This window comes from Acaromyces ingoldii (genome assembly GCF_003144295.1).
Source record: "Acaromyces ingoldii strain MCA 4198 unplaced genomic scaffold FA10scaffold_1, whole genome shotgun sequence".
In the NCBI taxonomy this organism is placed as follows: Eukaryota; Fungi; Basidiomycota; class Exobasidiomycetes; order Exobasidiales; family Cryptobasidiaceae; genus Acaromyces; species Acaromyces ingoldii.
The window spans coordinates 3,979,592-3,999,574 of record NW_020290247.1 but is presented as its reverse complement, the minus strand read 5'-3'; the positions used below and the strand labels follow the sequence as shown (position 1 = coordinate 3,999,574).

The 19,983-nt window shown below is 57.3% G+C and overlaps 10 protein-coding genes across 10 annotated transcripts; 4 read left to right on the top strand and 6 right to left on the bottom strand.

The window, feature by feature from the left end:
• Positions 1-382: 382 nt before the first annotated feature.
• Positions 383-1,764, top strand: FA10DRAFT_264777 (hypothetical protein). Its single transcript, XM_025520788.1, has 2 exons — positions 383-673; positions 740-1,764. Exons 1-2 carry the CDS (start codon positions 612-614, stop codon positions 1,593-1,595), a joined length of 918 nt encoding a protein of 305 aa, XP_025381413.1. The 5' UTR covers positions 383-611; the 3' UTR covers positions 1,596-1,764.
• FA10DRAFT_264776 (hypothetical protein) lies at positions 1,665-2,865 on the bottom strand. Its single transcript, XM_025520787.1, has 4 exons — positions 2,803-2,865; positions 2,438-2,732; positions 1,938-2,349; positions 1,665-1,854 (listed from the first exon to the last, which is right to left on the bottom strand). The coding sequence occupies exons 1-4, from the start codon at positions 2,814-2,816 to the stop codon at positions 1,769-1,771; spliced, it is 807 nt and encodes a 268-aa protein (XP_025381412.1). The 5' UTR covers positions 2,817-2,865; the 3' UTR covers positions 1,665-1,768.
• Positions 2,866-2,948: 83 nt separating this feature from the next.
• FA10DRAFT_43433 (hypothetical protein) lies at positions 2,949-5,116 on the top strand. The gene is made up of 3 exons (XM_025525481.1): positions 2,949-3,158; positions 3,250-3,521; positions 3,594-5,116. Exons 1-3 carry the CDS (start codon positions 3,035-3,037, stop codon positions 5,001-5,003), a joined length of 1,806 nt encoding a protein of 601 aa, XP_025381411.1. The 5' UTR covers positions 2,949-3,034; the 3' UTR covers positions 5,004-5,116.
• FA10DRAFT_264774 (hypothetical protein) lies at positions 5,003-6,784 on the bottom strand. The gene is made up of 7 exons (XM_025520786.1): positions 6,528-6,784; positions 6,408-6,446; positions 6,289-6,341; positions 6,198-6,227; positions 6,070-6,130; positions 5,824-6,008; positions 5,003-5,736 (listed from the first exon to the last, which is right to left on the bottom strand). Exons 1-7 carry the CDS (start codon positions 6,631-6,633, stop codon positions 5,230-5,232), a joined length of 981 nt encoding a protein of 326 aa, XP_025381410.1. The 5' UTR covers positions 6,634-6,784; the 3' UTR covers positions 5,003-5,229.
• Positions 6,785-7,464: 680 nt separating this feature from the next.
• Positions 7,465-8,439, bottom strand: FA10DRAFT_43379 (hypothetical protein). The gene is made up of 4 exons (XM_025525480.1): positions 8,008-8,439; positions 7,822-7,941; positions 7,675-7,749; positions 7,465-7,620 (listed from the first exon to the last, which is right to left on the bottom strand). The coding sequence occupies exons 1-4, from the start codon at positions 8,262-8,264 to the stop codon at positions 7,560-7,562; spliced, it is 513 nt and encodes a 170-aa protein (XP_025381409.1). The 5' UTR covers positions 8,265-8,439; the 3' UTR covers positions 7,465-7,559.
• A 1,526-nt stretch (positions 8,440-9,965) lies between these two features.
• Positions 9,966-10,724, top strand: FA10DRAFT_283807 (hypothetical protein; the record flags this gene model as incomplete). Its single annotated transcript, XM_025523871.1, has 1 exon — positions 9,966-10,724. The coding sequence occupies one exon, from the start codon at positions 9,966-9,968 to the stop codon at positions 10,722-10,724; it is 759 nt and encodes a 252-aa protein (XP_025381408.1).
• On the bottom strand, positions 10,599-14,065 carry FA10DRAFT_299512 (RCC1/BLIP-II). The gene is made up of 2 exons (XM_025524734.1): positions 13,960-14,065; positions 10,599-13,889 (listed from the first exon to the last, which is right to left on the bottom strand). Exons 1-2 carry the CDS (start codon positions 13,997-13,999, stop codon positions 10,873-10,875), a joined length of 3,057 nt encoding a protein of 1,018 aa, XP_025381407.1. The 5' UTR covers positions 14,000-14,065; the 3' UTR covers positions 10,599-10,872.
• A 108-nt stretch (positions 14,066-14,173) lies between these two features.
• FA10DRAFT_264772 (DUF947-domain-containing protein) lies at positions 14,174-15,606 on the top strand. Its single transcript, XM_025520785.1, has 3 exons — positions 14,174-14,465; positions 14,530-14,839; positions 14,917-15,606. Exons 2-3 carry the CDS (start codon positions 14,532-14,534, stop codon positions 15,590-15,592), a joined length of 984 nt encoding a protein of 327 aa, XP_025381406.1. The 5' UTR covers positions 14,174-14,465; positions 14,530-14,531; the 3' UTR covers positions 15,593-15,606.
• On the bottom strand, positions 15,584-17,886 carry FA10DRAFT_264771 (hypothetical protein). Its single transcript, XM_025520784.1, has 2 exons — positions 17,232-17,886; positions 15,584-17,167 (listed from the first exon to the last, which is right to left on the bottom strand). Exons 1-2 carry the CDS (start codon positions 17,752-17,754, stop codon positions 15,729-15,731), a joined length of 1,962 nt encoding a protein of 653 aa, XP_025381405.1. The 5' UTR covers positions 17,755-17,886; the 3' UTR covers positions 15,584-15,728.
• Positions 17,887-18,061: 175 nt separating this feature from the next.
• Positions 18,062-19,937, bottom strand: FA10DRAFT_264770 (cyclophilin-like protein). The gene is made up of 4 exons (XM_025520783.1): positions 19,855-19,937; positions 19,271-19,793; positions 18,869-19,209; positions 18,062-18,782 (listed from the first exon to the last, which is right to left on the bottom strand). The coding sequence occupies exons 1-4, from the start codon at positions 19,891-19,893 to the stop codon at positions 18,159-18,161; spliced, it is 1,527 nt and encodes a 508-aa protein (XP_025381404.1). The 5' UTR covers positions 19,894-19,937; the 3' UTR covers positions 18,062-18,158.
• Between the last annotated feature and the right edge of the window lie 46 nt (positions 19,938-19,983).

Below are 19,983 nucleotides of genomic sequence, written 5' to 3'. Positions count from 1 at the left end.
TGCTTATCGCACACGTACAGTACAACACAATCACGAACTCCGCTGCTGACAGAGCTCCCCCTAGCAACGTCATTTCCGCGTCTTGTCCAGGTCGATACAGCAAAGGACCCCTGAGACCGGTGTGTGGTCACTCGCTTGATCTAAAGTCTTGCTCTTCTCTGGCCCCTAGTCAATCTGGTCGACCGGCGCCGAGCATACCAATCTCGACGGAAGCGGTGGTAGCGCCCGTCCAAAAATGGATCCGTCCAAAAATCCACGTGGTGTAAATCGTTTTGCAGCTGTTTCCGGCCGATGCACTGTGACGTTTGCGGACGGATGAATCTCCACTCTGATATTCGTACGAACAAGGAACTTTGCATCGTTTCGCGATTGTGTAGGAATCGCCCAGGGACCCTTGACGTAGGAACTTTTGAACGCCGCGATGATCGATAGGTGCTTTCATTGCTCTTGTCTTGGGGTAGTCAGATCTTCTGCTCTCGGCATTACATTTTCTAAGGCTGTGCGTGTCGGGAGAAGAGAAAAAGAAGAGATCCCCGCTCCCCAACTCTTGATCTCGTTCTTCCATCGTCCCACCTTCCTATTGTCGTCTCACCCTCGCTGCCAGCGCCAAGATGAAGGGTCTTCACGGTTACTACTTCCTCCTCCCCATCATCACCTTTTCTCTTTGGATCACGTGAGTATCCTCTTCGATGCCGTAGGACACGCACCCCAAGGCTGATCATTCTCCTCGCACGATCAGCGACATTGTCGGCCTCTTGGGTCTCTGGCGAGCTGATGGCTTTCCACAATACGAGAACACCGAAGCGAACATTGTCTTCATCTCGGACGTTGGAGCTGCACACCACACCTACTTCATTATCTTCTCGTCGCTTTCGGCCGGCTTCTACATCCTGACGGTCCTTGTCGAGCGTCACCTGCGTCACCAGCGAAGGATCCCCGGTAGCTTGAAGAAGAAGCAGACGGTGCTCGACATCTTTTCACTCCTCTTTGCCGTCATTGGTGCGGCGGCGCTCGTCCTCTTGAGCGTCTTTGATGCGTTCCACTACTCCAATGTCCACTGGTCCATGACGGTCGTTTTCGTCGTGGGCGTCGGCCTATCGGTGCTCTTCCAGACAATCGAGATCTTCTCGCTGTCCAAGCACCACGACAACTACCTCTGGCACCTCAAGGCTATGGCCATCGTCAAAACAATTCTCCTCGCCTTTGCCGTCGCGGTCCTTTTGACTTTCGTTGGCCTCTATGCGACGTGTCGCGGAGAAGTGATTGGCAGCAACGCTCGTTGCGACCGCATTGTCTCGGCAGCAGGCGTTATGGAGTGGATCTGCGCCTTCATCCTCTCCTTCTTCTTCTTGACCTACGTCGTCGACTTCTGGCCCGCCCGTCGCCGAGCAAATGCCGGCCTCAATGAGAAGGGCGATGCCGTCGAGGATCCCAGCCGGGCTCAGCACTACTCGGGTGGAATGGTGGACACGGGACGGCCAATGATTCCTGATGCCTACGGCGGAGCAAACGACGGTACTGTTCGCAGCACGCAGACGGCACCTAGCCTGAACCAGCAGCCGCTGAGGGATGAGGACATCGGAAGGGCAGCCTAAATACCCTGCCCATTAGCCCCCATTCTTGTATACATAGATGATTGTTACTGCCCTTTCTCTCGCCCTCCTCCCCTCGTTCTGCTCGCACTTTTCTCCGTATCTTGCTTCACACTATCCCCCTTATTCACTCATCGTGCGTTAACGAAACGGAAATGAATTGCTCGTGATATCATCTATCCTTCTTTTGCTTCATCGCCGTAAAGATGCTTCTTCCGCTGGTCATACGAAGTCATGCCTCTTCCAGCCCCAACAACGCCAACTGGTGGAGATGGCAGAAAAAAAGCAAGAAGAGTCAGTCAGTTTAGCTGAGGAAAGCATTCATTCACCATCGGTGAAACTCACCCTTGGCCAAGGGATCGTCGGGCGTCGCAAACATGCTCTTGGACCCTCCTTTGATTATACCCTTCTTTTCGCCCTTTTTGGCAAATTTCTGCCACGAATTGGCCTTTGCTGTCGTTTCTGCAGCTTTGCCTGCATAACGCTCCGCCTTCTTTTCATTTCTTTTACGCTTGCGCTCTCGTTCGGCTTCTTCTTCAGGCGTCAATGTGACCGTCGGCTCACTACGTTTTGTTGCCGAGCCGGAAGTAGTCGCTCCACCGGCTCCGCCGGGGTGAGGTGCTCCCTTTTGTGCACGCACAGCTTCGGCCGCAAGGACTTCGGTAGTATTGTAGCCCTTGAAGACGACCGTGTACTGCCTCCGGTCCCCTGCTCCACCCACAGAGACCACCCTCGCTGGATACCATCGCCCGTCGGCCTGCGTCATAAGAGAGTCAGCATTTGAAAGAATGAGATCAAAGAGAGAGCGAGAGAGGACAGGAGAGAGAGGACGATCGCCTACTCACGCTGTACTTGGCCTGTACTTCGTCACCAGCGGCAAAGCCTTGCGGCACTTGCGACGATGTCTCGCTCTCCTGTGAACGCTTGTGCGACGGCTTCGACGATGACACAGATGGATGTTCAGATTGACCTGTTTCACTTTGCGGAGCGGAGGAAGAGGAAGCTTCCTGGCCAAGGATCTGCTTTGTGAGAGCAATGAGATTCTTCAGCTCGCCTTCGAGGTTGACAAGCTCCTCATTCGAAGGGTCCGCCTTGAGCGCACCCTGTACCTGGCTCAGCTGCTCTTCATACTGTTTTATCCTACATGAGGGCCGCGTCAGCTTGCTCCATCGTATCCTTTACTGGTAAGCTGATGATGCGCTCTACTCACTCTGCAGCAGACATGGCGACTTCTGGTGGACGTCGAGAAAATGTGAACGCGCTCTAGACGGACGAGAAGCCGTAAGCCACGCCGGCCGAGCGATCAATCTCCACTAGGGCCTGGTTTGAACTTTTGAGAATTTTTCTCAAACAATAAGATCCTTATCTGCCTGCCTTCTCCCACTCGCTTCTTCCTTCCTCACCTGCGAAGAAATTTGTCTTCGTACTAAGTACTGGTAGCCATGACGTCGTCCAACGAGAGGACTCCGCTGCTTCAGAGCCGGCCATCTGGCCTTTCGGCTTCCCGACCGCCTGCCGAGCTGACCGACGACGAGGTCCTCGCGCAGGAGTCTGCCTTTTCGGCCAGTGAGTGGAGGAGAAAGCGCTTCTATAACAGTAGTAGCTTTTAGTCGGTGCCAGACTCCCGCTCATCGTGGCCCTTCTCATTCTCTCGCAGTCCGCGATGCCAGCCATGGAGTTGATCCCAACAGCTCGGCATTCGCACCTCCGGACCAGTCGCACTTCTCCATCAACGCCAGCGGGCTTGCTGGCGTGCCCGAGACGGGCGAAGAGCCGGCAACGGAGACGCAGAGGTCTGACATTCTTGTCATCATGAGCTCCATGTGGATTGGTACCGCTCTGAGCGCCATCGACGGAACATGCGTGGCGAGCATCCTCGGCACTGTGGGCAGCGAGTTCAAGGTCTCGCGAGAGATTCAATGGCTTGGAGTGAGTCTCTTCAAACAAATGCCCCGCCCTCGATCAATGGCTTGCATGCTGACCACATATTTGCCCCCGCAGACGTCCTACCTCCTGACACAGACGGCCTTCCAGCCGCTCTACGGTCGCTTCAGTGATATCTTTGGACGAAAGACGGCAACACTCTTTGCTTCGTTCACCTTTGGCCTTGGCTGCCTTCTCTGTGGTCTCTCGCAGTCCTTCTGGCAGCTGTGCGCCGCCAGGGCTCTGGCAGGTATCGGCGGTGGTGGCTTGACGACGATGTCGACGATTGTGACGTCGGACCTCGTCAGCCTCAAGTCTCGTGGAACCTGGCAAGGACTGGGTAATCTCGTGTATGCTGCAGGTGCTAGTGGCGGTGCACCCCTGGCCGGTCTTCTGGTCGACGCTGGCCTGGGCTGGAGGACGGCGTTCCTGGTCCAGGTGCCCCTCTGCATGGTCCACTTTGGCGTTGTCACTTGGAAGGTCAACATCCCCGGAGGCCCTGGATCCGTGGTGGAAAAGCTCAAGCGCATCGACGTCTTCGGCGCGATCACGCTCGTCGGCTCCGTTGGTCTCATCATTGTCTCGCTGAGCCTGGGCGGCAACACGCACGCTTGGAACAGCACCGTGGTCCTCTCGAGCCTCATCGGCGGCCTCATTCTCCTTGTCGCCTTCGTCCTCGTGGAAAAGTACGTGGCCAGGGAGCCTCTGATGCCCATGGCGGTCCTGTTCAGGAGGACGCCCGGCTTCGTCGCTCTGGCCTGCTGGTTCATCACCATGAGCCAGTTTGGCATCATCTTCAACATCCCCCTCTACTTCTCCTCCGTCGAGCAAACGAGTAGCTCGTATGCCGGCCTGCACCTCATCCCCAACGCCATTGTCGCCAGCGCGTGCAGCCTCTCGAGCGGTCTGATCATGGCACGCGTCGGACGCTACAAGGGCATGCTCCTCACATTTGGCTCCCTCGCCTTTGTCGGTCCGCTTTTCATGTGCTTCTGGCAGCGAGGCCACACGCCCGAGTGGGCCTACTGGCTGACAATGCCCTGGAACGGCGCGGCGTACGGCGGCATCCTCACCATCACTCTCGTGGCCCTCATTGCGTCGATTGAGCCAACGATGATGGCTGCTGCTACGGGCGTCACCTACCTCTTCCGCGCCACCGGGTCTGTGCTTGGTATCTCTCTCTCCAACGCCGTGCTGCAGAACCAGCTGCAAAAGAACCTCGAGAAGTCTGGCTTGACGCAAAAGATCATCTCGGCCATCCGCAGGGACGTGAATGTCATCAAGAAGCTCAGTCCGCACAACAAGGTGCTCGCCGTCACTGCCATGGAGACTTCCTTCCACCAAGTCTTCATCGCCATCACTGCGGCGGCCTTTTGCGCGTTCCTCTGCCTTTTGCCTATTCAGGAATTTGCCTTGCCGGGCTCCGAAGAGGCCAAGGAGCAGCAGCGCCGCCGCGAAGCGACGATTGAAGAGGAGGATGAGGAATAATTGCCTTCCAATTCCGTCAAGGTCACTCAAAAACCTCGTCCGCACTATCAAGTTTCCTCGCAACGTGGTTCAAGTTCTCCCTTCTTGCCGATAAGCTCCGGTAGTTACCCCCTCACCCCCGCTTTCCTTCTTCTGTCTCTTTGCCCTATGCCGTTTCCAAAGCAATCATCATACATCCATTGATTCATGAGAGCCGAGAAGCAGAACCCGTAGCCAAAAGGAAGGATCAGTCCGTGTGCATCGGTGTCATGCCAACTGCACCATTGAAGAGGACACCATTGTCGCCGACTGCGCCCAACGCATCGCTTCCTCTCCTCGACACGCTCGGGCTGGGCACGCCGTAGCCGCTCTTGATCATCTTGCCGTCCGTCGATGCCGTCGAGTCACGACGAAGGGCCAGGTTCCGAATGTAGGCCCTCGGATGGCTGAGTGGCGTCATTGCCCTCGATCGCCTGCCCTCCAGCGCCGCCAGGTCCTCGCCCTCCTCGTCATCGATTGCACTGCTCGGGTCGAAGAGGATCTGCTCGCGCTCGGCCTTGATGCGCTCCTGGGCTTCTTCGCAACGTTGTCGCAGGAAGCTGATGACTTCCTTGGGGTCTTCGGCCGCAAAGATGGCTGTGCCGGCCACGAGGACATTGGCACCCGCATCGGCGCACCGGTCGATGGTCTTTGGTCCAACACCTCCGTCGACTTCGATGTCGAGGTTAGGAAACCGGGCCCGGAGTTCGGCCACCTGCGCGCGAGATCCAATCGGGGCGTTGTTAGCCCCATCTTCTGATAAGAGTAGGAGCAGGCAGACAGGTAGGTACATGAGACTTACCTTTGGCATGCACTCCTTCATGAACTTTTGGCCTCCGTAGCCAGGCCAGACGGTCATGACGAGGATCATGTCGACAGACTCGCCTAGCTCATTTGAGATCTCGCTCGTTGGCGTACCCGGGTTGATTGCGACTGCTGCGCGCATATTGGCGGCCTTCACCTTGCGCACAATGTCGAGCGGGTCGTCTTCGAAGTAGAGACCATCAGTCTATGCCTTGACTCCTCTCTTCGCTCACCGAATACTCACAAGCAGCCTCGAGGTGAAACGTGTACGAGGAGCCACCTGCCTCGGCAATGTCTTTGATCCACTGTAATGCCGTTGAGCGAAAGGTCAGAAGGACGATGCTTCTGGCGTGCCATACAGGCCAAACTCACTCGCCCGGGCTCAGTGACCATCATATGGCACTGGAAGCGGAAAGAACAGATTAGCATAGGACGGTAATCGGGGAGAGAAAGCGATGCTTACATCCATGAAGATGCCTGGAACTGCCTTGTGCACCGAACTCAACGGAGGAGCGCCTGTCGATGCATGCTCGTTAGCCAGTCCGAGCTTTTCAGCAAGATCCGGCGCAGAAGAGGACCCACCAAGGACGAGGTTTGGGACAAAGTGGCCGTCCATGACGTCTGTAAAAGGCGAAGGATTACGAGTTCAGCAAGGTCTTGTCTGAATACAAGTCGATGGGTTCAGAGCACAGTGCTACGCACCCATGTGAAGCCAGTCAGCACCTGCGTCCATCATGCGCTTGCATTCCTGGTTGAGGTTGCCCATGTCGGCAGCCAGCACCGAGGGTGCCACGATCACTTTTGGCATGCTGTCCTATGTCGCGCGAGCCGAAGATTAGAATGCCAGAGAGACAGAGTGATGGATGATGCGATTAGAGATTCGCTTGTCTGCTGCAGATGGGAGACTGGCACGGTCTTGGTTTGCCCGCGATTGTCGAATGTCGAGGTCGATGCAGCCTCCTTTGCGGTGAGAAAGGATGCAGAAGACACCCCAGATGACGATCTAATCTGTGCAGAAGAGAGAAGAAAAGAAAATTGGGCTTGCCGGTGGACCGAGGAGATAGGCACAAGCGAAACTTTTCCTCTTCGTCTGTGCCTCCACCTTTCTCGGCGCTCGTCCGTCCCAACGATCTAACGATCTAAACAGGAAAGCACTGGAGAATTTGTGACACTTGAGATAGGGATAGAAATTGTGTGAATAATGGTGACTATGTACAACCAGATGATAGACAGGATGGAGTCGTCGCAGTGAGAAGAGCCGCTCCTAAAGATCAAAGAGGACAGTCAGCGACGAGGAGCCATAACTCGAATAGAGGCTTTCTTCCACTCACGCTCTTCTGCTCCCTTTGTTGCACCATACCTTCTCTCCAATGGCAATCCCGTCCAACAAGGCAGAGGCGCAAAGAGCTTTGGGTCTGTCCAGCTTAATGCTCTGGTTCTGGGCAAATTCGACCCTTGACTGGGGCTCTGCCTGCAAGGCCAAGGGGAAGTGTTCCTGTTGGAGATGGGGAAATGAGCACAGACGGACAAGTATCTGTCACTAGCGATCGCACGCACCCCGTCTGCGATGGCATTCCGAGCTCGCATCCTTATTCCAGTCATCCACCCAGGGATTCCAGCGCTTCTTGAGTCTGCTGAGCAAGTTTTCGCTACGGGCCTGGCTGCACTTCTTGCCGGGTCTGCAAGCGTGGTGATATCAGCTCCATGGAGGCACCCTTTCGAAAAATGCAATGCTCACTCGCACTTCGAGAAACGAGAAGTGAGCGACGTACCGCTTGTGTCCATTGTCGTGCTCCTGTCGTCCGCACCGTCAGCAGGGATACACTTTTGAGGTCAACAGATGACTTACCTCTTCAACACTTGCTCGCCTTCCTTGGTGCTCTGTTCAGCGTGGCTCCTTGCTGGAAGGGGAGGGAGTACTTGGCTAATACCATGACAGGACATAGGCATGTCAGATAATTGCTTGCTTGGGTGCTTGAGCCAGACTGTGACTCACGAGACGGACTTGAGCATCTTGCTCCTGAGCTTCTTGGGCATGTAAAGATCACCCATATCACCTCCGATAAAATCGAGCCAAGGGCGCCTTTTCTCAAGGCGGAGGCGATCAGGCGAGGTGCTGGCAGGTAACATGAGAACTTTGCTTACAGCTGCTGACAAGAGCTTGCGTAGAAATGCTACTCACCTGCCATCGCGCTTTGGCGGAGGAAATGTCAACAGGCGTTCCTGTTCTACACCATCTCTAAAGTCTGCAAGGATCAGGACAGTGGCAAGGGCATCTGACGACGAGTTGTGGAAAAGAGGCCTTCGCCAATGGCTCAGACGTAAGAGGGCTTCGAGGCTGGGCGATAAGGGTAAGGGCGCAGCATGGGAAAGCGCGGAGAGGGAAAGGAGGAGGGTGAAGGCGTATGCGACCAGGCGAACTTTGAAACAGATCGGCATCCTGATGGTCGAGATCAAGAGGTGGCTTTAGGTTGCTCGAGACTAGCACGATACTATGCTTCTCGTCGGGAGAGGAGATTGAGGAGTGGGATGGAGAGGCTGGGGAGAAGAGGGAAAGGTGGCGAAGCGAGGGGGGAAGGAGAGGGGGATGGGTTGTCAGAATATCGCGAAAGGCCTCCCTTTTCACTGTCTCTGGCCACGATCTGGCCCCCGCCTCCGTTGCCTCGCACTGTAGAGCCTGGGTCAGGCAGCGGCTTCACTGATCTAGGGTCACCGGACCTAGTGCTAGTCCTGGCTCTTACCTACACTCCGGGTCTGGGAAAATTTCCCACAAAACCTTCAGTAAAGTGCAGTATCATCGATAGGCGGACTTGGTGAACAGCCTGACCAGCAGGCAGAGTGCGGCGTAGTGCGCGAGAGAAATCCGATGTCAGAACCACCCTACTTTCCCATCACGAGAGCACCGCGCCTGTTAGAAGCAGGGAAGGTGGCTTTCGGCAGCGCTCTTGGACTGGCCACCACCGCCCTCTCTGTCGGACTTCTGCTCCAGGCCGCTCTTATGTGTGTGCCTTAGCAACGCCCGTCGCTCAGGCGTGAGGAAGTCATCAAGCTGCAATTGTACTCTCGTCTCTCTCACCATCCGAAACCATCTCAGCCGTCTCACAGCCTTGGAATGGGGAGGCCCGGAGATGGCATTTCTGAAGGATCCTCCTCCCCCCGTTCTGGACTGTGTGGCTTTACGTACGCCCCTGTATGTTCGTTCGGTCCGAATTCCCCGTCGTGCCTTATTTGCTACGTCCGAGATCCGGCTTTAAATTTGTGCGTGATAACCCTGCGAGTGAGTCAGAATATCTGATGCAAGCAGGGGATAGCCTAATCGCCCGCGATATCACGTCAAAGATGCCAAAAAATATCGTGGAGCCTCATGTCAGAGAGAGATGACTCATGATGGGATTGTGTGATGGGAAGGCGTAAATAGGAAGCACTCGTTCATCTTTTCCCCATCTCCTCCTCCCTCTCCTTTCCCTACAAAAGCAAGCCCTCGCTTTTCCCATCCCCACTTCCCAACTTCACTCGCGAGCCATTTGCGCGTCACCCGTGTTAAGGAAACCCTTTCGCACAGATCGCGACCCTCGATCGCCCGTCGCCGGACCACAACAGGAAAGGCGCCGCACTTGAGCCACGGCTCCCGTCCTACTTTGTAATTTGCTCGTGGGCGCCGCGCCCCCCTCCCCTAGCTCGCACAGGCCAGCTAGCTCTCGATCAGTCCCAGACAGCTCAGCGCCAGCCCAGCTCATCGCCGCCACATCGTTTGGTTTCAAGGCGTATCAGTCTGTGTGCGATACGCTCCTCAATCTATCTCTCTCCCCCTTAGGCCCGCCTCCGCGCCTCCTCGATTGCCTCGCTGCAAGGCTATGCTGCTTGATTCACCACCACCACTACCCCCACTAACACCTCCAACACCACCGCGGTAGGCGGCTTACAAAGACACACCACATCCTCTACTACTAGATTACACTTCACCTTTCCGGTGGAGAAGTCGGAGCCGGAATGGACGAGTTCGACTTTCTCCCGCCCGGCTCGACCCTCCTCAAGTCCGTCCTCGTGCGCAATGCCGTCCGTAGGAGCGTCGCTGGCACCTCTTCTCGCATCGACGGCCGCTCTGTAGCGCCAAGTGCATCTGAGGACCGTTGGGCGCTCATGTATGCGCGTTCTGGCCTTGGTCGTGGCAGCACTACCGGCATCGAGGATGACGGAGACGACGAAGACGAGGATGAAGATGAAGCAAACGAAGAGGACCTCGACGAAGACCCTGTACGCGTCACTGTCGTCTCGGTCAGGGACTACGACTATGAGGAAGAGGCGTACTTGGAGACGCAGGACTGGACAGCCCTCGCGACTGCTGCGAAGCCATTGCACGACGGACAAGAGGGCGACTATGAGGAGGAGTATGCAGACCATTTCTCGGCTGAGCCCCTGTCCAGTACCTTTAGCGCCCACTATTCGACGGCGACGCACGCTATTGAGAGCATCGAGAGCAGCACGGCAAGCCTTTCTAGCAACGGCAGTGCGAGCCAGGAAGAGACGCAATGGTTCGAGCACGTATTTGAAAGTCTCAGCGCCGAAGAGCAAGATAAGGAGCAGGAGGTGGCCGCTGCAATTGGCGTTGAGGGTCACGAGGAAGACAACGATGATCGCGAAGCTGCCTTGCGACGCCTCCTATCGGAAGAGATCTGGCCATCGTCGAGCATCGTGTGGGACGAGGAGCTTCCCTCGCTCATCCACGATGGCTCAGACGAAGGCGAAGATAGCGATTCGGAAGACGAACGGTCGACTTCGTATGCCTCATCGCCGCCCTCAGATTCGCCAATCGCAATGGCAAAGAACGTCCGAGAAGAGCGTCACCAACATCATTATACCACGTTTCCATCCAGTGTAGACCAGTCCTTGCTTCTGTAGATGCCACTCTCGCCCTGATTCAGACATTCTCGCTTTGCTAGTTGCTATCTTGTCATATTTCGTCAATACCAATATGATTGACCAAGAAGAACCCTTTCTCATCCGTTGTAATCACACGGCCGAGGATGTGTACACGAGTGATGGTCGTCTACTGCTGCACCTTCCAGAAGATGGCCATGCTGACGCTGCCACAGATGATCGTCTCTTCAATTTCGGCCCTCTTCTTCTTCTTTCCGCCGACCCTGCCTTCGTCTTGCCCGTCGTTGGCAAAGTCAGGCGCACTCCACGTCTCGCCCTTTGTACTACCGACGAGCTGCAGCCGCTTGTGGGGCATATGCGTCAGAGCGCCCGAGTTGACGTCGGCCTCTCTCAACTTCGGGTCGGCTTTGTCCGTTTCCAAACCTGGGACCTCTCCCCCAATCGTCTGCGTCGACGGTGGCAGCGGCTGCAGATGCTGGGGGACCGAGAGGTTGGACCTCTTCCCGGTGCCCAATTGGTAGGCAGCATTGTGGCCAAAGACCATGACGTCCCGGCCAAAGGCCTGGTGGCCCTCCGTCTCGACTGTGTCAAGCACAAGCGCAACCGATCCCGGTTTGCCCACCGAGATGGAGTGGATCGGCACCGGGTGCGTCTTGCCCGTCCTCTCCGAGTACTCTAGCAGGCCGCTCACTGTCTTGACCCTAACGGGCGTCGCCGTGACCTGACTCCACATTGCATTTCCCAGCGTTCCCCACTGCCCCTTGCCCACGGCCAGCACGTCGATCTTGGTTCCCACGCCAGGCGTTCCAGGCTCTCGGCGGCTCATGACAAAGAAGCTGTTGTCTGCGCCGGCAGCAATGTCGGTGCAGGTGATGTCGACGCTGGTGTTGGGGAAGCATTTGCTCAGCACCACCTCGGTCGGGACAGGGACCGCCTCGACTGCGATGCCCGCTCCCAAGCCGCTCTGGCCGTGCGTCTGCCGTCCCCATCCGAGGACACGACCAGAGGGGGTCCGCGCGAGCGAGTGCTCTGATCCAGCAGCAATCTGAGCCACCTCGACGCCCCTGAGCGCAGGCACCTCGTGCAAGGTCGTGCAGAACCGAATGCTCCAGCTTGGTTCCGTCAAAGGTGGCAAGCCACTCTCGACCTTTCTCCGCTCGTAAACGTTTGCGTATTGCCTTGGCTTGTGTCGGCCTACAGAGTCGCCCTCCATGCCTGGCGGGAGCGCCCACGAAGGCAGGACGTCTGACTGCCTGAATGTCTTTGGGATGCTCTCGATTTGCTCAATCAGCATCCTTGGTTCCATGACGGCCTCGACGAGCTCAACCTTGCCGTCATCCTTTGGCGAGTTGAGAATGATGCGTCTGGTCCCCAACTGCCCAAAAGCATTGCCGTCTTCGTCGATGGGCGCGCTGAATGTCCTCCCCTTGTTGCTCCTCGCGAGCAGATGAGAGGTGCCCGACGAAACTTCGACGATTTTCTCGCCCCTCGCAAACGAAGCGACGCCAGGCACGAGCGAAAATTTCTCGTGGTCGATCATCGGCTTGGAGAGAAGACCAAAGAGCGACAGCGGGTTCCAGCTCCAGCCGGCCGCCTTGCCTGGCCACTGCTCCGACTGCACGGCGGCAAAGACGTAGATGTCTCCGCGGCTTCCCAGAGCAAAGACCTTGCGATCGCTAGCGACGACCTTGACGATGTCCTTGCCCACCAATGTCTTGACGGGTGCCATTGGCTGAGCGGCCATGCTGCCCTTCGGAGTCATTTCATTCGCCTTTTCTTTCTCTCTTCGTCGACCAAGAGGTACGTCATCGAGAGCGTCATCGCTTCTTTGGCGCGAAGAGGGGTCGAAAAATCCTAAACCCCACTGGAGGACGTCGCCGTTGGCATCAACGGCCACTCCATGTTTCTCCTTGAGGACCAGATCGCGCAGAGCGATGCCATCAAAGTAAGGAATCGACCTCGGTGACCGAACCAGCGTCACTAACGGAGAGTCGGGAGCGACGACGTTGTAGCGATTTGAGCCCCAAGCGTAGACGCCCTGCGTGGTGGCACGAGCCCGCATGAGATCCTGCTGCGTCACCTCGACCAGGTTACGCTTTTCTTGCGTTGCCGACACGGGCGCTTCGTTCAGGAGTGGAGAGGCCATGATGAAGAACGATGCGCCCGCGACGATGATGGCTGCAACAAAGACGGGCGGTAGTTTCGTCGACGACTCGTCGGTCGATGACGAAGAAGACTGGGGGCCACTACGCCTCGCAGAGGTGGTGAATGTTCTGACCTGTCCAGGCGTCCTCTTTCCCGAGCCAGCCATCGACTGCGAAGGCCATGACTTGACCTCGGCTGGCTTCTCGAAACCGGCCAGCTTCCTCATTGCATAGGTATCAATAGGCCCCCTCACGTTGTCGTCCGAAATCGCAGCACATGCGGCTTTGGCGACGGTGTCGACGTGCAAAGGAGGCAGAGTCATGAGTCTGGAAAGAGCGCTGAGGTCGGCCCCGGGGAAGCTCTTCAGGATTGATGCGGCGGTGGGAATCGGCAAGCGAGAAGATTCATGCCACTTGTGAAGCGAAGCAGAAAGATCAAATGCGGCAGCAGGCAATGTCGAGAGCGGACGAGTCTGGGGGTGGTACATCAGCCCAGGCCTGAGAAAGATGGGCCTGAGCAGCGACGAGTCCTGCGACAATTCCGTGATACCTTCCTCTGCTTGCCGCTTCGTTTCGATGTACTTTGACGAAATGATGGGTCGGAAGATGTCTTCGGCGGAGATGTAGACGAAAGGCGCCGCTGCTTTCCTCGTCGACAGGAAAGTCTGGGCGACGGTGAGCGCCGTGTCCCTGTTCATGACCTCGTAGCTCATACTGGGCTTGCTCGAAGGGTCCAGAGGGTTGCTACCCCCATCGAGCCCCCAACCTTTTGCCAGCCCCCGAAAGATGTCGAAAGGACCCGATGTTGCGCCTTTGTAGTCTGCCTCGAGGAGGATGCCCACGGTGTGCACAGCAGCGTCGCACGAGGCCGCAAGCTCCTCGTACGTCTCCGGTTTGAGCGCATCCGCAGCATGCCACTCCACCTGGTTGCTGGAAGACCACGCTGGACGGTGGCCAGCGGGTGTCACAAATGGCTTGCCAGACTGGCTCAGGCTGACGACTTGCCACTGTCGAGACAAGGCCTGCTTGACAATGGCGGATCCTGTAAAGTCATACTATCGTCAGACTCAAGTCGTCGGGGTCTTCTCTCCAGGATAAGGATGCGCTCTCACCCAGGAAGCCATTGCCGCCTACAACGAGGATGCGCCGCATTGTTGCCTTATCGTCTAAGCATTCCAGCCCAACGTCGAAGACTGCGCCCGTTGTGAACGACCTGGGTTGGAGATGAGGTAAGAAGAAGGGCCTGATCCGTGCGAAGAGAAAGACGCACGTGTAGAAGGAATTTTTTTAAATTTTGGAAGTCGTGAACTCTAGGGCGGCCGTCGACGAAGACAAACTGCAGCACGCTGCAGCAGCGACGACGACCCCGAGATGGCACGAGCCAAGCAATGGGAACAGGACGAGGAGGAAGAAGAGGACAGGATCATAAGTGAGGGCGGTTCAGAAAACGAAGAGGAGAATGAGGATGAAAAAGACGAAGCAGGAGCAGAAGGGGAGGGACCGGCTTTCGCACAGTACATGAGCAGCGAGGATGAGGATGGGCAAGAGGATGAAGACTCTGAAGACGAGGAGGACGAGAGCGAAGGGGAGCCAGACGAAGAAGAAGAACTGAGACAGAGTGAGTCGTCTTGTGCCGCGGCTCATGAAGAGGTCCTTGATGGTCTGACTGTCGTTGTCTGCAGAAATGAAGACTCTGCCCTTCAACGTCCTCATGAAGGCCCAGCGTTCGTTAGTGCGCAGCGCCAGGAAAGGTTCTGACGACGAAGACGACGAAGGAGACTTGGAAGAGGATTCAGAAGAGGACGAGTTCGAGGCGGACCGCCGGAAAGTGGCATCTACCTCGCGCGGAGATTCCTCGACAAAGAAGGAGCAAGTGATGGCCCAGCTCCAAGAGGCTGCACAGGCAAAGGAGGCGAAAGAGCGCCGCGAACGACGGGCAAAGGAGCGACAAGAGGCCGCGCGCGAGATCGAGAAGCGGAGCGACAAACATGCGTGAGTCTGTCTCGCCCTTGCCCTTACCCTTTCCTTCAAAATTGTGCTGAACAGCGTTGGACATCTCGTGCATACAGACCGACGGAGATGTCGTCACGCAAGCCCGTGTCGAGGAAACGGAGGGTGGTCGAGACTGCCGCCGATGTACGAAGGGACCCTCGTTTCTCGAGCCTGAGCGCATCTCAGCCGAATCGGGGCCTGTTTCAGGCCTCGTACGGCTTCCTTCGCACGCAGCAGTCGAGCGAGGTGGCGGAGCTGCGCGCTACGCTGGCGAAGCTCAAGCGGCAAGAGGCAAACCACGCGGGCGCACGCGCCCAGAGCGAGCAGGCCATCCGAGTCAGGGAGGAGCGGGCCAACGTGGAGCAGGCACTCAGGAGAGAGGAGGCGCGGGAGAATGAGCGTAAGAGAAGAGAGAGGGAGAGCGAGGTGGTGCGGAATGAGAAGAAGAAGATCGAAGAGAGGGTCAAGAAAGGTGGCAAGAGATTTTTCCTAAAAGAGGCCGACAAGAAGAGACTCGTGCTCGAGGACCAATTTAAGAGACTTGGGGGCGCCAGCGAGGGCGGAGAGGGCGGGGGCGAGGAAAAGGGAGCAAAGCGGCAGCTGCGAAAGGCCCTGGAGAAGAGGCGAAAGAAGAATGCGGCAAAGGAGAGAAAGAGCATGCCCCTGGGCGGCGGTGGCGCGTCGTCGTTCTCGCGACGGGATCAAGACCCATCCGCGGCTCCTGTTCCAAAGAGGCTGAAGATGGGACGATGAATCCAATAGATGTGCATTTCGATCGACGTGATTATGTGTGCGACTCTCTTTCTAGGACACGGTATACATTGAGCAGAGACAATGGAGGAGAGAGAGAGGAGAATGAAGAGGAAGAGGAAGAGAAAAAGACTTTGCATTACCATTCCGGACGTCTTCTCCATGTGCCGCCCGGTCCGAAGCGCCAGTTGGTCGGGTAGGAGAGTCCGTCTGAGCCGGACCTGCCGACGGGCAAGAACCACTCATGGGGCCGTTGTCCCATGACCTGCCTCCAGTTGGGCCCCACGGCGCGGTACCACGGGATGATGCGCGCGTACGTCGAAGAAGACCTCCGTGCGTCTGCCTCGGGCTTCTCGCGCGCAGCAAAGAGGGCAGCCTCCTTCTCGTCGGACTGGACCGCCTTGGCATCATTGATGCCGTCGAGCCACCATAGGTTTCCCTCGGTCTTGAGTGACCCCCACTCCTTTGCCCATTTGGTCCTGATTCGCTTCTTTTCTTTGATCTGTGCTGCGAAGCCAAGCTTGCCCTTAGCACCGTTGCCAGACAGCGAATCAACGTAGCGCGAGAGAACGACGTCCTCACGCGTCTTCATGCGATCGTAGGCCATGTGTTCAATCGTCGTCAGGTTGAGCAGGAAGAGGTAGGTGTGCGTGCCGAGCAGGAGCGACGTAAAGAGGGTAAAAAGGGCGGTGATGGGAAAGAGGCTGATCATGTAGCCGTCCAGGTGCCACTGCTCCTGGCCCTGCTGTATGCCGCGCGAGAAGAGGACGGCCGTCGAGATCATCGTGTAGATCTCCAGAAGCGTGACCCAGGTGAGAAAGTTGTAGAAGAACTTGTGGTTGCGCGCGCCCACACAGCCACCGACCCAGGGGCAGTGGTGGTCCATCTTGAGCACGCATGTGGCGCAGTGCCGGCAGTGGTGTGCGCGAGGTGGCTTTGTGCGCTTGCACCGGTAGCAGTACCGGTTGGCAGGGTCGAGGGGCGCCGTCCGAGGCACCATCCTCACTGGCTCTGGTAGTTGCCCTGGAGGCATTGGCATTGGCGCGGGATAAAGAGCGGGCGCCACAGCTGGCTGCGGCTGCACTGTCCTGGTCTGCTCGCTGCTCCCGACACCGCTGTCTTCGGCTTGACGCCCTTGCCCTTGCTCCTGTTCCTGCTGCACTTTTTCGCTCTCATCCTTGCTTGCCAACAGACCTGCTGCCAAGGGCCCTGCGACTGCTGCACCCGTCGTGTCGACCTCTGTCATCGTCGGGGACGATGCTTCAACATGCTTATTCAAGGGCTTTGTAGGCTCTGCACCAGAGTTGGGAGGTAATGTCGGCAGTTGCGGACCAGAGGGGGGGAGAGGAGGATGAAGAGGAGGAGGGATGAAAGAAGGAGCGCGGTCTGGGTGCGCCCCCGTTCCCTTGGGCATGCCTGGCGCTTCAAAGTCGGGCATCCCCTCGTCGCCCTCTCTTGCCGGCGGAGCATCGGAGATGTTGACGTGGTCGCGCACGAGCCCTGGGCCGGTGAGAATCACCTTGACATAGGTCCATATTGTCATGAGCCAGAGGATGTTGAAGCCGACGAGGAGGCCGACTGCGCTTGCAAGGTTCAGATGTGTGGTGAGGAGAGGAAAAGGAGGGAAAGCAAGAGCACTTACTACCGGTAGCTCTGGACGCCGTTGTCCTGAAACGCTCCTGTCTAATGTTGACTGCGCAGACCCTCCACGTAAAGGCAAAGTAGACCCAAAGGAGGACGACAGCGACAATGATGATGATGCCCTTTCGCTGCACAATGTTGTCGCCCTTTGGCTCCTTGACCTCGCCCGTCGCTGGATCGATCTCTGTCGCGGGGTCCCGCATGCCCTGCCTTCTCTGCGCCGACTTTTCCTGCTGCCGGGCCGACCAGGCCTCGACCGACTCGCTCCATCGCTGCACCCTCTCCGAGAAGCGCTGCAAGGCCAGCGGGGCCGCTTCCTTGCCCCCTTTCTTTCTCCGCCCTTGCCCTTTCTCCACCTCTTTCCTGTCGTCGACGACTGGCCGATGTACTGTTTGCGGTCCATCAGGAACGGAAGAAGACGGCGCCCCTCCCTGTTGGGCCTCTTCTTGCGCCGACTGTGGCTCTTTCCGCCTGGCCGAGTCGTCGTCTGCGAGCTGCGCCGTCTGCGTTGTCGTGTCCGACATCCTTTGTCACCAATGCAAGGTGAAAGAGAAAGGCTCAGTCTGCGTCCCCTCTTCTACCGCATTGTAGGCAGCTGCGCGGCGAGGTGGCTGTGTGCCTTGAAAATGGAGGTGTTTGTTGTTTTGGACCAAGGGGGCAGAGAAAGCAAGCAGGCAACTCGAAACCAAGAAAGGGAAATTTAGGCGCGACTCCGCCCCGGTGCAGGGGAAAAGAAAGGATAAAAACAAAGACAAGACGACGGAAAGAAAGCAAGCCCCCCAAGGCCCGAGGTGGCCGACTGCCTTGGCACTCTTCTGCTTCAGAAATAATGCACTAATTGAGTGGGAGTAGCCTGCCCCAGACAGAATGCATGGATTGTATGGGAGAGTAGCTCGTGTAGTGTACAGGATGATGAATGTATGCATGCTCATCGCCGCGACCGACTTGGTGGGGATCGGTCCCTATACGAATCGCGCTCGTCGTATGCGCGCCTCGAGCGGCGATCGTCGTCGTGGTCATATCGACGACGACCATCGTCTCGAAGTCGATCGTAGCCCCCTCTCCGGTCGTAGTCTCTCGTGCGTTCCCCTCCACGCTCCCTCTCACGGTCACCGTTTCCATAGCGGTATTCTCTGTCTCTGTCTCTTTCCTTGCCCCGGTTCCAGTCCCTCTCTCTTCCTCCCTCCTCTCTGTCCCGCCTGTGATGAGATGGCCGATCCCTGCCCGCGTCCCTACCGTCCCTCCGATCACGGCCGCTTTGTCTAACATCGTCAAAGTCAAAGACGAGGTCCGAGGCTGCCCTCGCTCCACCACCACCGCCGCCGCCGCCATTACCCTTGCCACCACCAGACCCGCCTCTCCGCCCAGAATTGCCTCCCGGGGCCGCGCCACGGCTGCTGAGCCAGCTGCCATGGAGCTTGCTGACGCTCTGGCTAAAGTCGACCCAGATCCTCCGGTCGTCGACGAGGACGTTTTGCATCTTGAAGTAGGCCTGCTCCGCCTGCTCCTTTTTGTCAAATTCGATGAATGCGTACTGCAGCGAGTCGCCCGTCTGTCCACAATTGCCTACAGTCAGCCTTGTTATTCTCTCTTTTACTCCATCCGCAAGTGAAGAAGTATGAAAAAAAGGAGGCTCACCTTCTTGTCCCGGATCACCTCGCAGCTCATGATCGTGCCAAAGCGGCTGAAGATGAGCTCCAGGTCCTCGCTCCGCGTGACGGGGTTGAGCTTGCAGACGAAGAGAATGTTCTCCGGTGGGCGGACCTCGGCAAAGGGCAAATCTCCCACCATCTCGAGCGTTAGGGCTGCGGCGCTTGAGTCGGCTTTCCGCCTCTCCTCCTCGACCTCCTCCGGCGGCCTGTCAGCCCCGTCAGTGATTTCCTCCGAGGCGTCCAGCCCAATAGAAGCCAGCTGCTCGGGCGTCGGCGAGGGCGTTCGTGAGGGTATGTCGAGGCCTTCGAGCGGTTCAAACGGGTCGTCTGGCAGGAGAGGCAATCAGTGATAGCATAGGGGCAAAAGCAATGGAGTTCGAGCTCTCACCAAGTACAACGACATGCTTGATTCGAATGTCTCGCAGCGGCCGCATGTCCTTGTCAACAAATGCACTGTTGATCTTGTCCAGCGTTCCCCCAGGCTCCTGGCCTTCGACGACACTGCCAAACGGCGCGTGTTTGCCGTCGAGATACTCGATGTTGTCGGCTAGCGTGATGAAGAACTGGCTACCAGCCACGCGGTCTTCGCTCTCCTCGTCATCGTCGTCCTGCCTGCTGCCGCGAGCGTCAGGACTGCGGCTGAGGGCCATGCTCACTGTCCCGCGGGCCGTGTGCTTTAGCGACGCGTGCCGTTCCGGTCGAAAGAAGGGTGCGGGCGTGTAGTCTGGGGACGACGAGGGAAGCAGATTGAATGCGCTGCTGCCACCCTTTCCACTGTTGGATGGATCGCCAGTCTGAGCCAGGAAGCCCTTCTGGACGGAGAAAAAGGCGCATAGATTGTACCGGTATGCCGCGCAGAGCTTGAGGAAGTTGTTGCATGTCCTCGGGCACTTTTCCGTCTCGAGGTCGATCTGCTTGATGGTCAGCTTTTCTGGTTGCAACCCACGACTGCATAAGGCTGTTTTGACTCACGACAATGTCGCCCAGCGACGTCTCTAGAAGGACGCTCATCGTCGCCGACGAGAGGGAGGAGGAAGGCAAGAGCGAGAGTGGTAGGCGTAGTGAGAATGTCGAATGGCCCTCCACAGATGTTCGGCCGAG

Excerpts from the sequence above, each read along its gene's own strand:
- FA10DRAFT_264771 (XM_025520784.1), bottom strand. The coding sequence starts at position 17,754 with ATGTCGGACACGACAACGCAGACGGCGCAGCTCGCAGACGACGACTCG. Across the intron at positions 17,168-17,231 it reads GGCGTCCAGAGCTACCGGTA|TCGGCCTCCTCGTCGGCTTC; the intron begins GTAAGTGCTCTT and ends TTGCAAGCGCAG.
- FA10DRAFT_264770 (XM_025520783.1), bottom strand. The coding sequence starts at position 19,893 with ATGAGCGTCCTTCTAGAGACGTCGCTGGGCGACATTGTC. Across the intron at positions 19,794-19,854 it reads CGTCGCTGGGCGACATTGTC|ATCGACCTCGAGACGGAAAA; the intron begins GTGAGTCAAAAC and ends ACCATCAAGCAG. Across the intron at positions 18,783-18,868 it reads AGGTGATCCGGGACAAGAAG|ACGGGCGACTCGCTGCAGTA; the intron begins GTGAGCCTCCTT and ends AATTGTGGACAG.
- FA10DRAFT_299512 (XM_025524734.1), bottom strand. The coding sequence starts at position 13,999 with ATGCGGCGCATCCTCGTTGTAGGCGGCAATGGCTTCCTGG. Across the intron at positions 13,890-13,959 it reads AGGCGGCAATGGCTTCCTGG|GATCCGCCATTGTCAAGCAG; the intron begins GTGAGAGCGCAT and ends ATGACTTTACAG.
- FA10DRAFT_264776 (XM_025520787.1), bottom strand. Across the intron at positions 2,350-2,437 it reads AAGTACAGGCCAAGTACAGC|GCCGACGGGCGATGGTATCC; the intron begins GTGAGTAGGCGA and ends CTTATGACGCAG. Across the intron at positions 1,855-1,937 it reads CGACGATCCCTTGGCCAAGG|TTGGCGTTGTTGGGGCTGGA; the intron begins GTGAGTTTCACC and ends CATCTCCACCAG.
- FA10DRAFT_43379 (XM_025525480.1), bottom strand. The coding sequence starts at position 8,264 with ATGCCGATCTGTTTCAAAGTTCGCCTGGTCGCATACGCCTTCACCCTC. Across the intron at positions 7,942-8,007 it reads CCGCCAAAGCGCGATGGCAG|CACCTCGCCTGATCGCCTCC; the intron begins GTGAGTAGCATT and ends GTTACCTGCCAG. Across the intron at positions 7,750-7,821 it reads AAGATGCTCAAGTCCGTCTC|CCAAGTACTCCCTCCCCTTC; the intron begins GTGAGTCACAGT and ends TCATGGTATTAG.
- FA10DRAFT_264777 (XM_025520788.1), top strand. The coding sequence starts at position 612 with ATGAAGGGTCTTCACGGTTACTACTTCCTCCTCCCCATCATCACCTTT. Across the intron at positions 674-739 it reads ACCTTTTCTCTTTGGATCAC|CGACATTGTCGGCCTCTTGG; the intron begins GTGAGTATCCTC and ends TCGCACGATCAG.
- FA10DRAFT_264774 (XM_025520786.1), bottom strand. The coding sequence starts at position 6,633 with ATGCCAAAAGTGATCGTGGCACCCTCGGTGCTGGCTGCCGACATGGGC. Across the intron at positions 6,447-6,527 it reads TGCTGACTGGCTTCACATGG|ACGTCATGGACGGCCACTTT; the intron begins GTGCGTAGCACT and ends CGCCTTTTACAG. Across the intron at positions 6,009-6,069 it reads GTTTCACCTCGAGGCTGCTT|ACGACCCGCTCGACATTGTG; the intron begins GTGAGTATTCGG and ends TCTACTTCGAAG.
- FA10DRAFT_264772 (XM_025520785.1), top strand. The coding sequence starts at position 14,532 with ATGAAGACTCTGCCCTTCAACGTCCTCATGAAGGCCCAGCGTTCGTTA. Across the intron at positions 14,840-14,916 it reads AAGCGGAGCGACAAACATGC|ACCGACGGAGATGTCGTCAC; the intron begins GTGAGTCTGTCT and ends TCGTGCATACAG.
- FA10DRAFT_43433 (XM_025525481.1), top strand. The coding sequence starts at position 3,035 with ATGACGTCGTCCAACGAGAGGACTCCGCTGCTTCAGAGCCGGCCATCT. Across the intron at positions 3,159-3,249 it reads GGAGTCTGCCTTTTCGGCCA|TCCGCGATGCCAGCCATGGA; the intron begins GTGAGTGGAGGA and ends ATTCTCTCGCAG. Across the intron at positions 3,522-3,593 it reads GAGAGATTCAATGGCTTGGA|ACGTCCTACCTCCTGACACA; the intron begins GTGAGTCTCTTC and ends TTGCCCCCGCAG.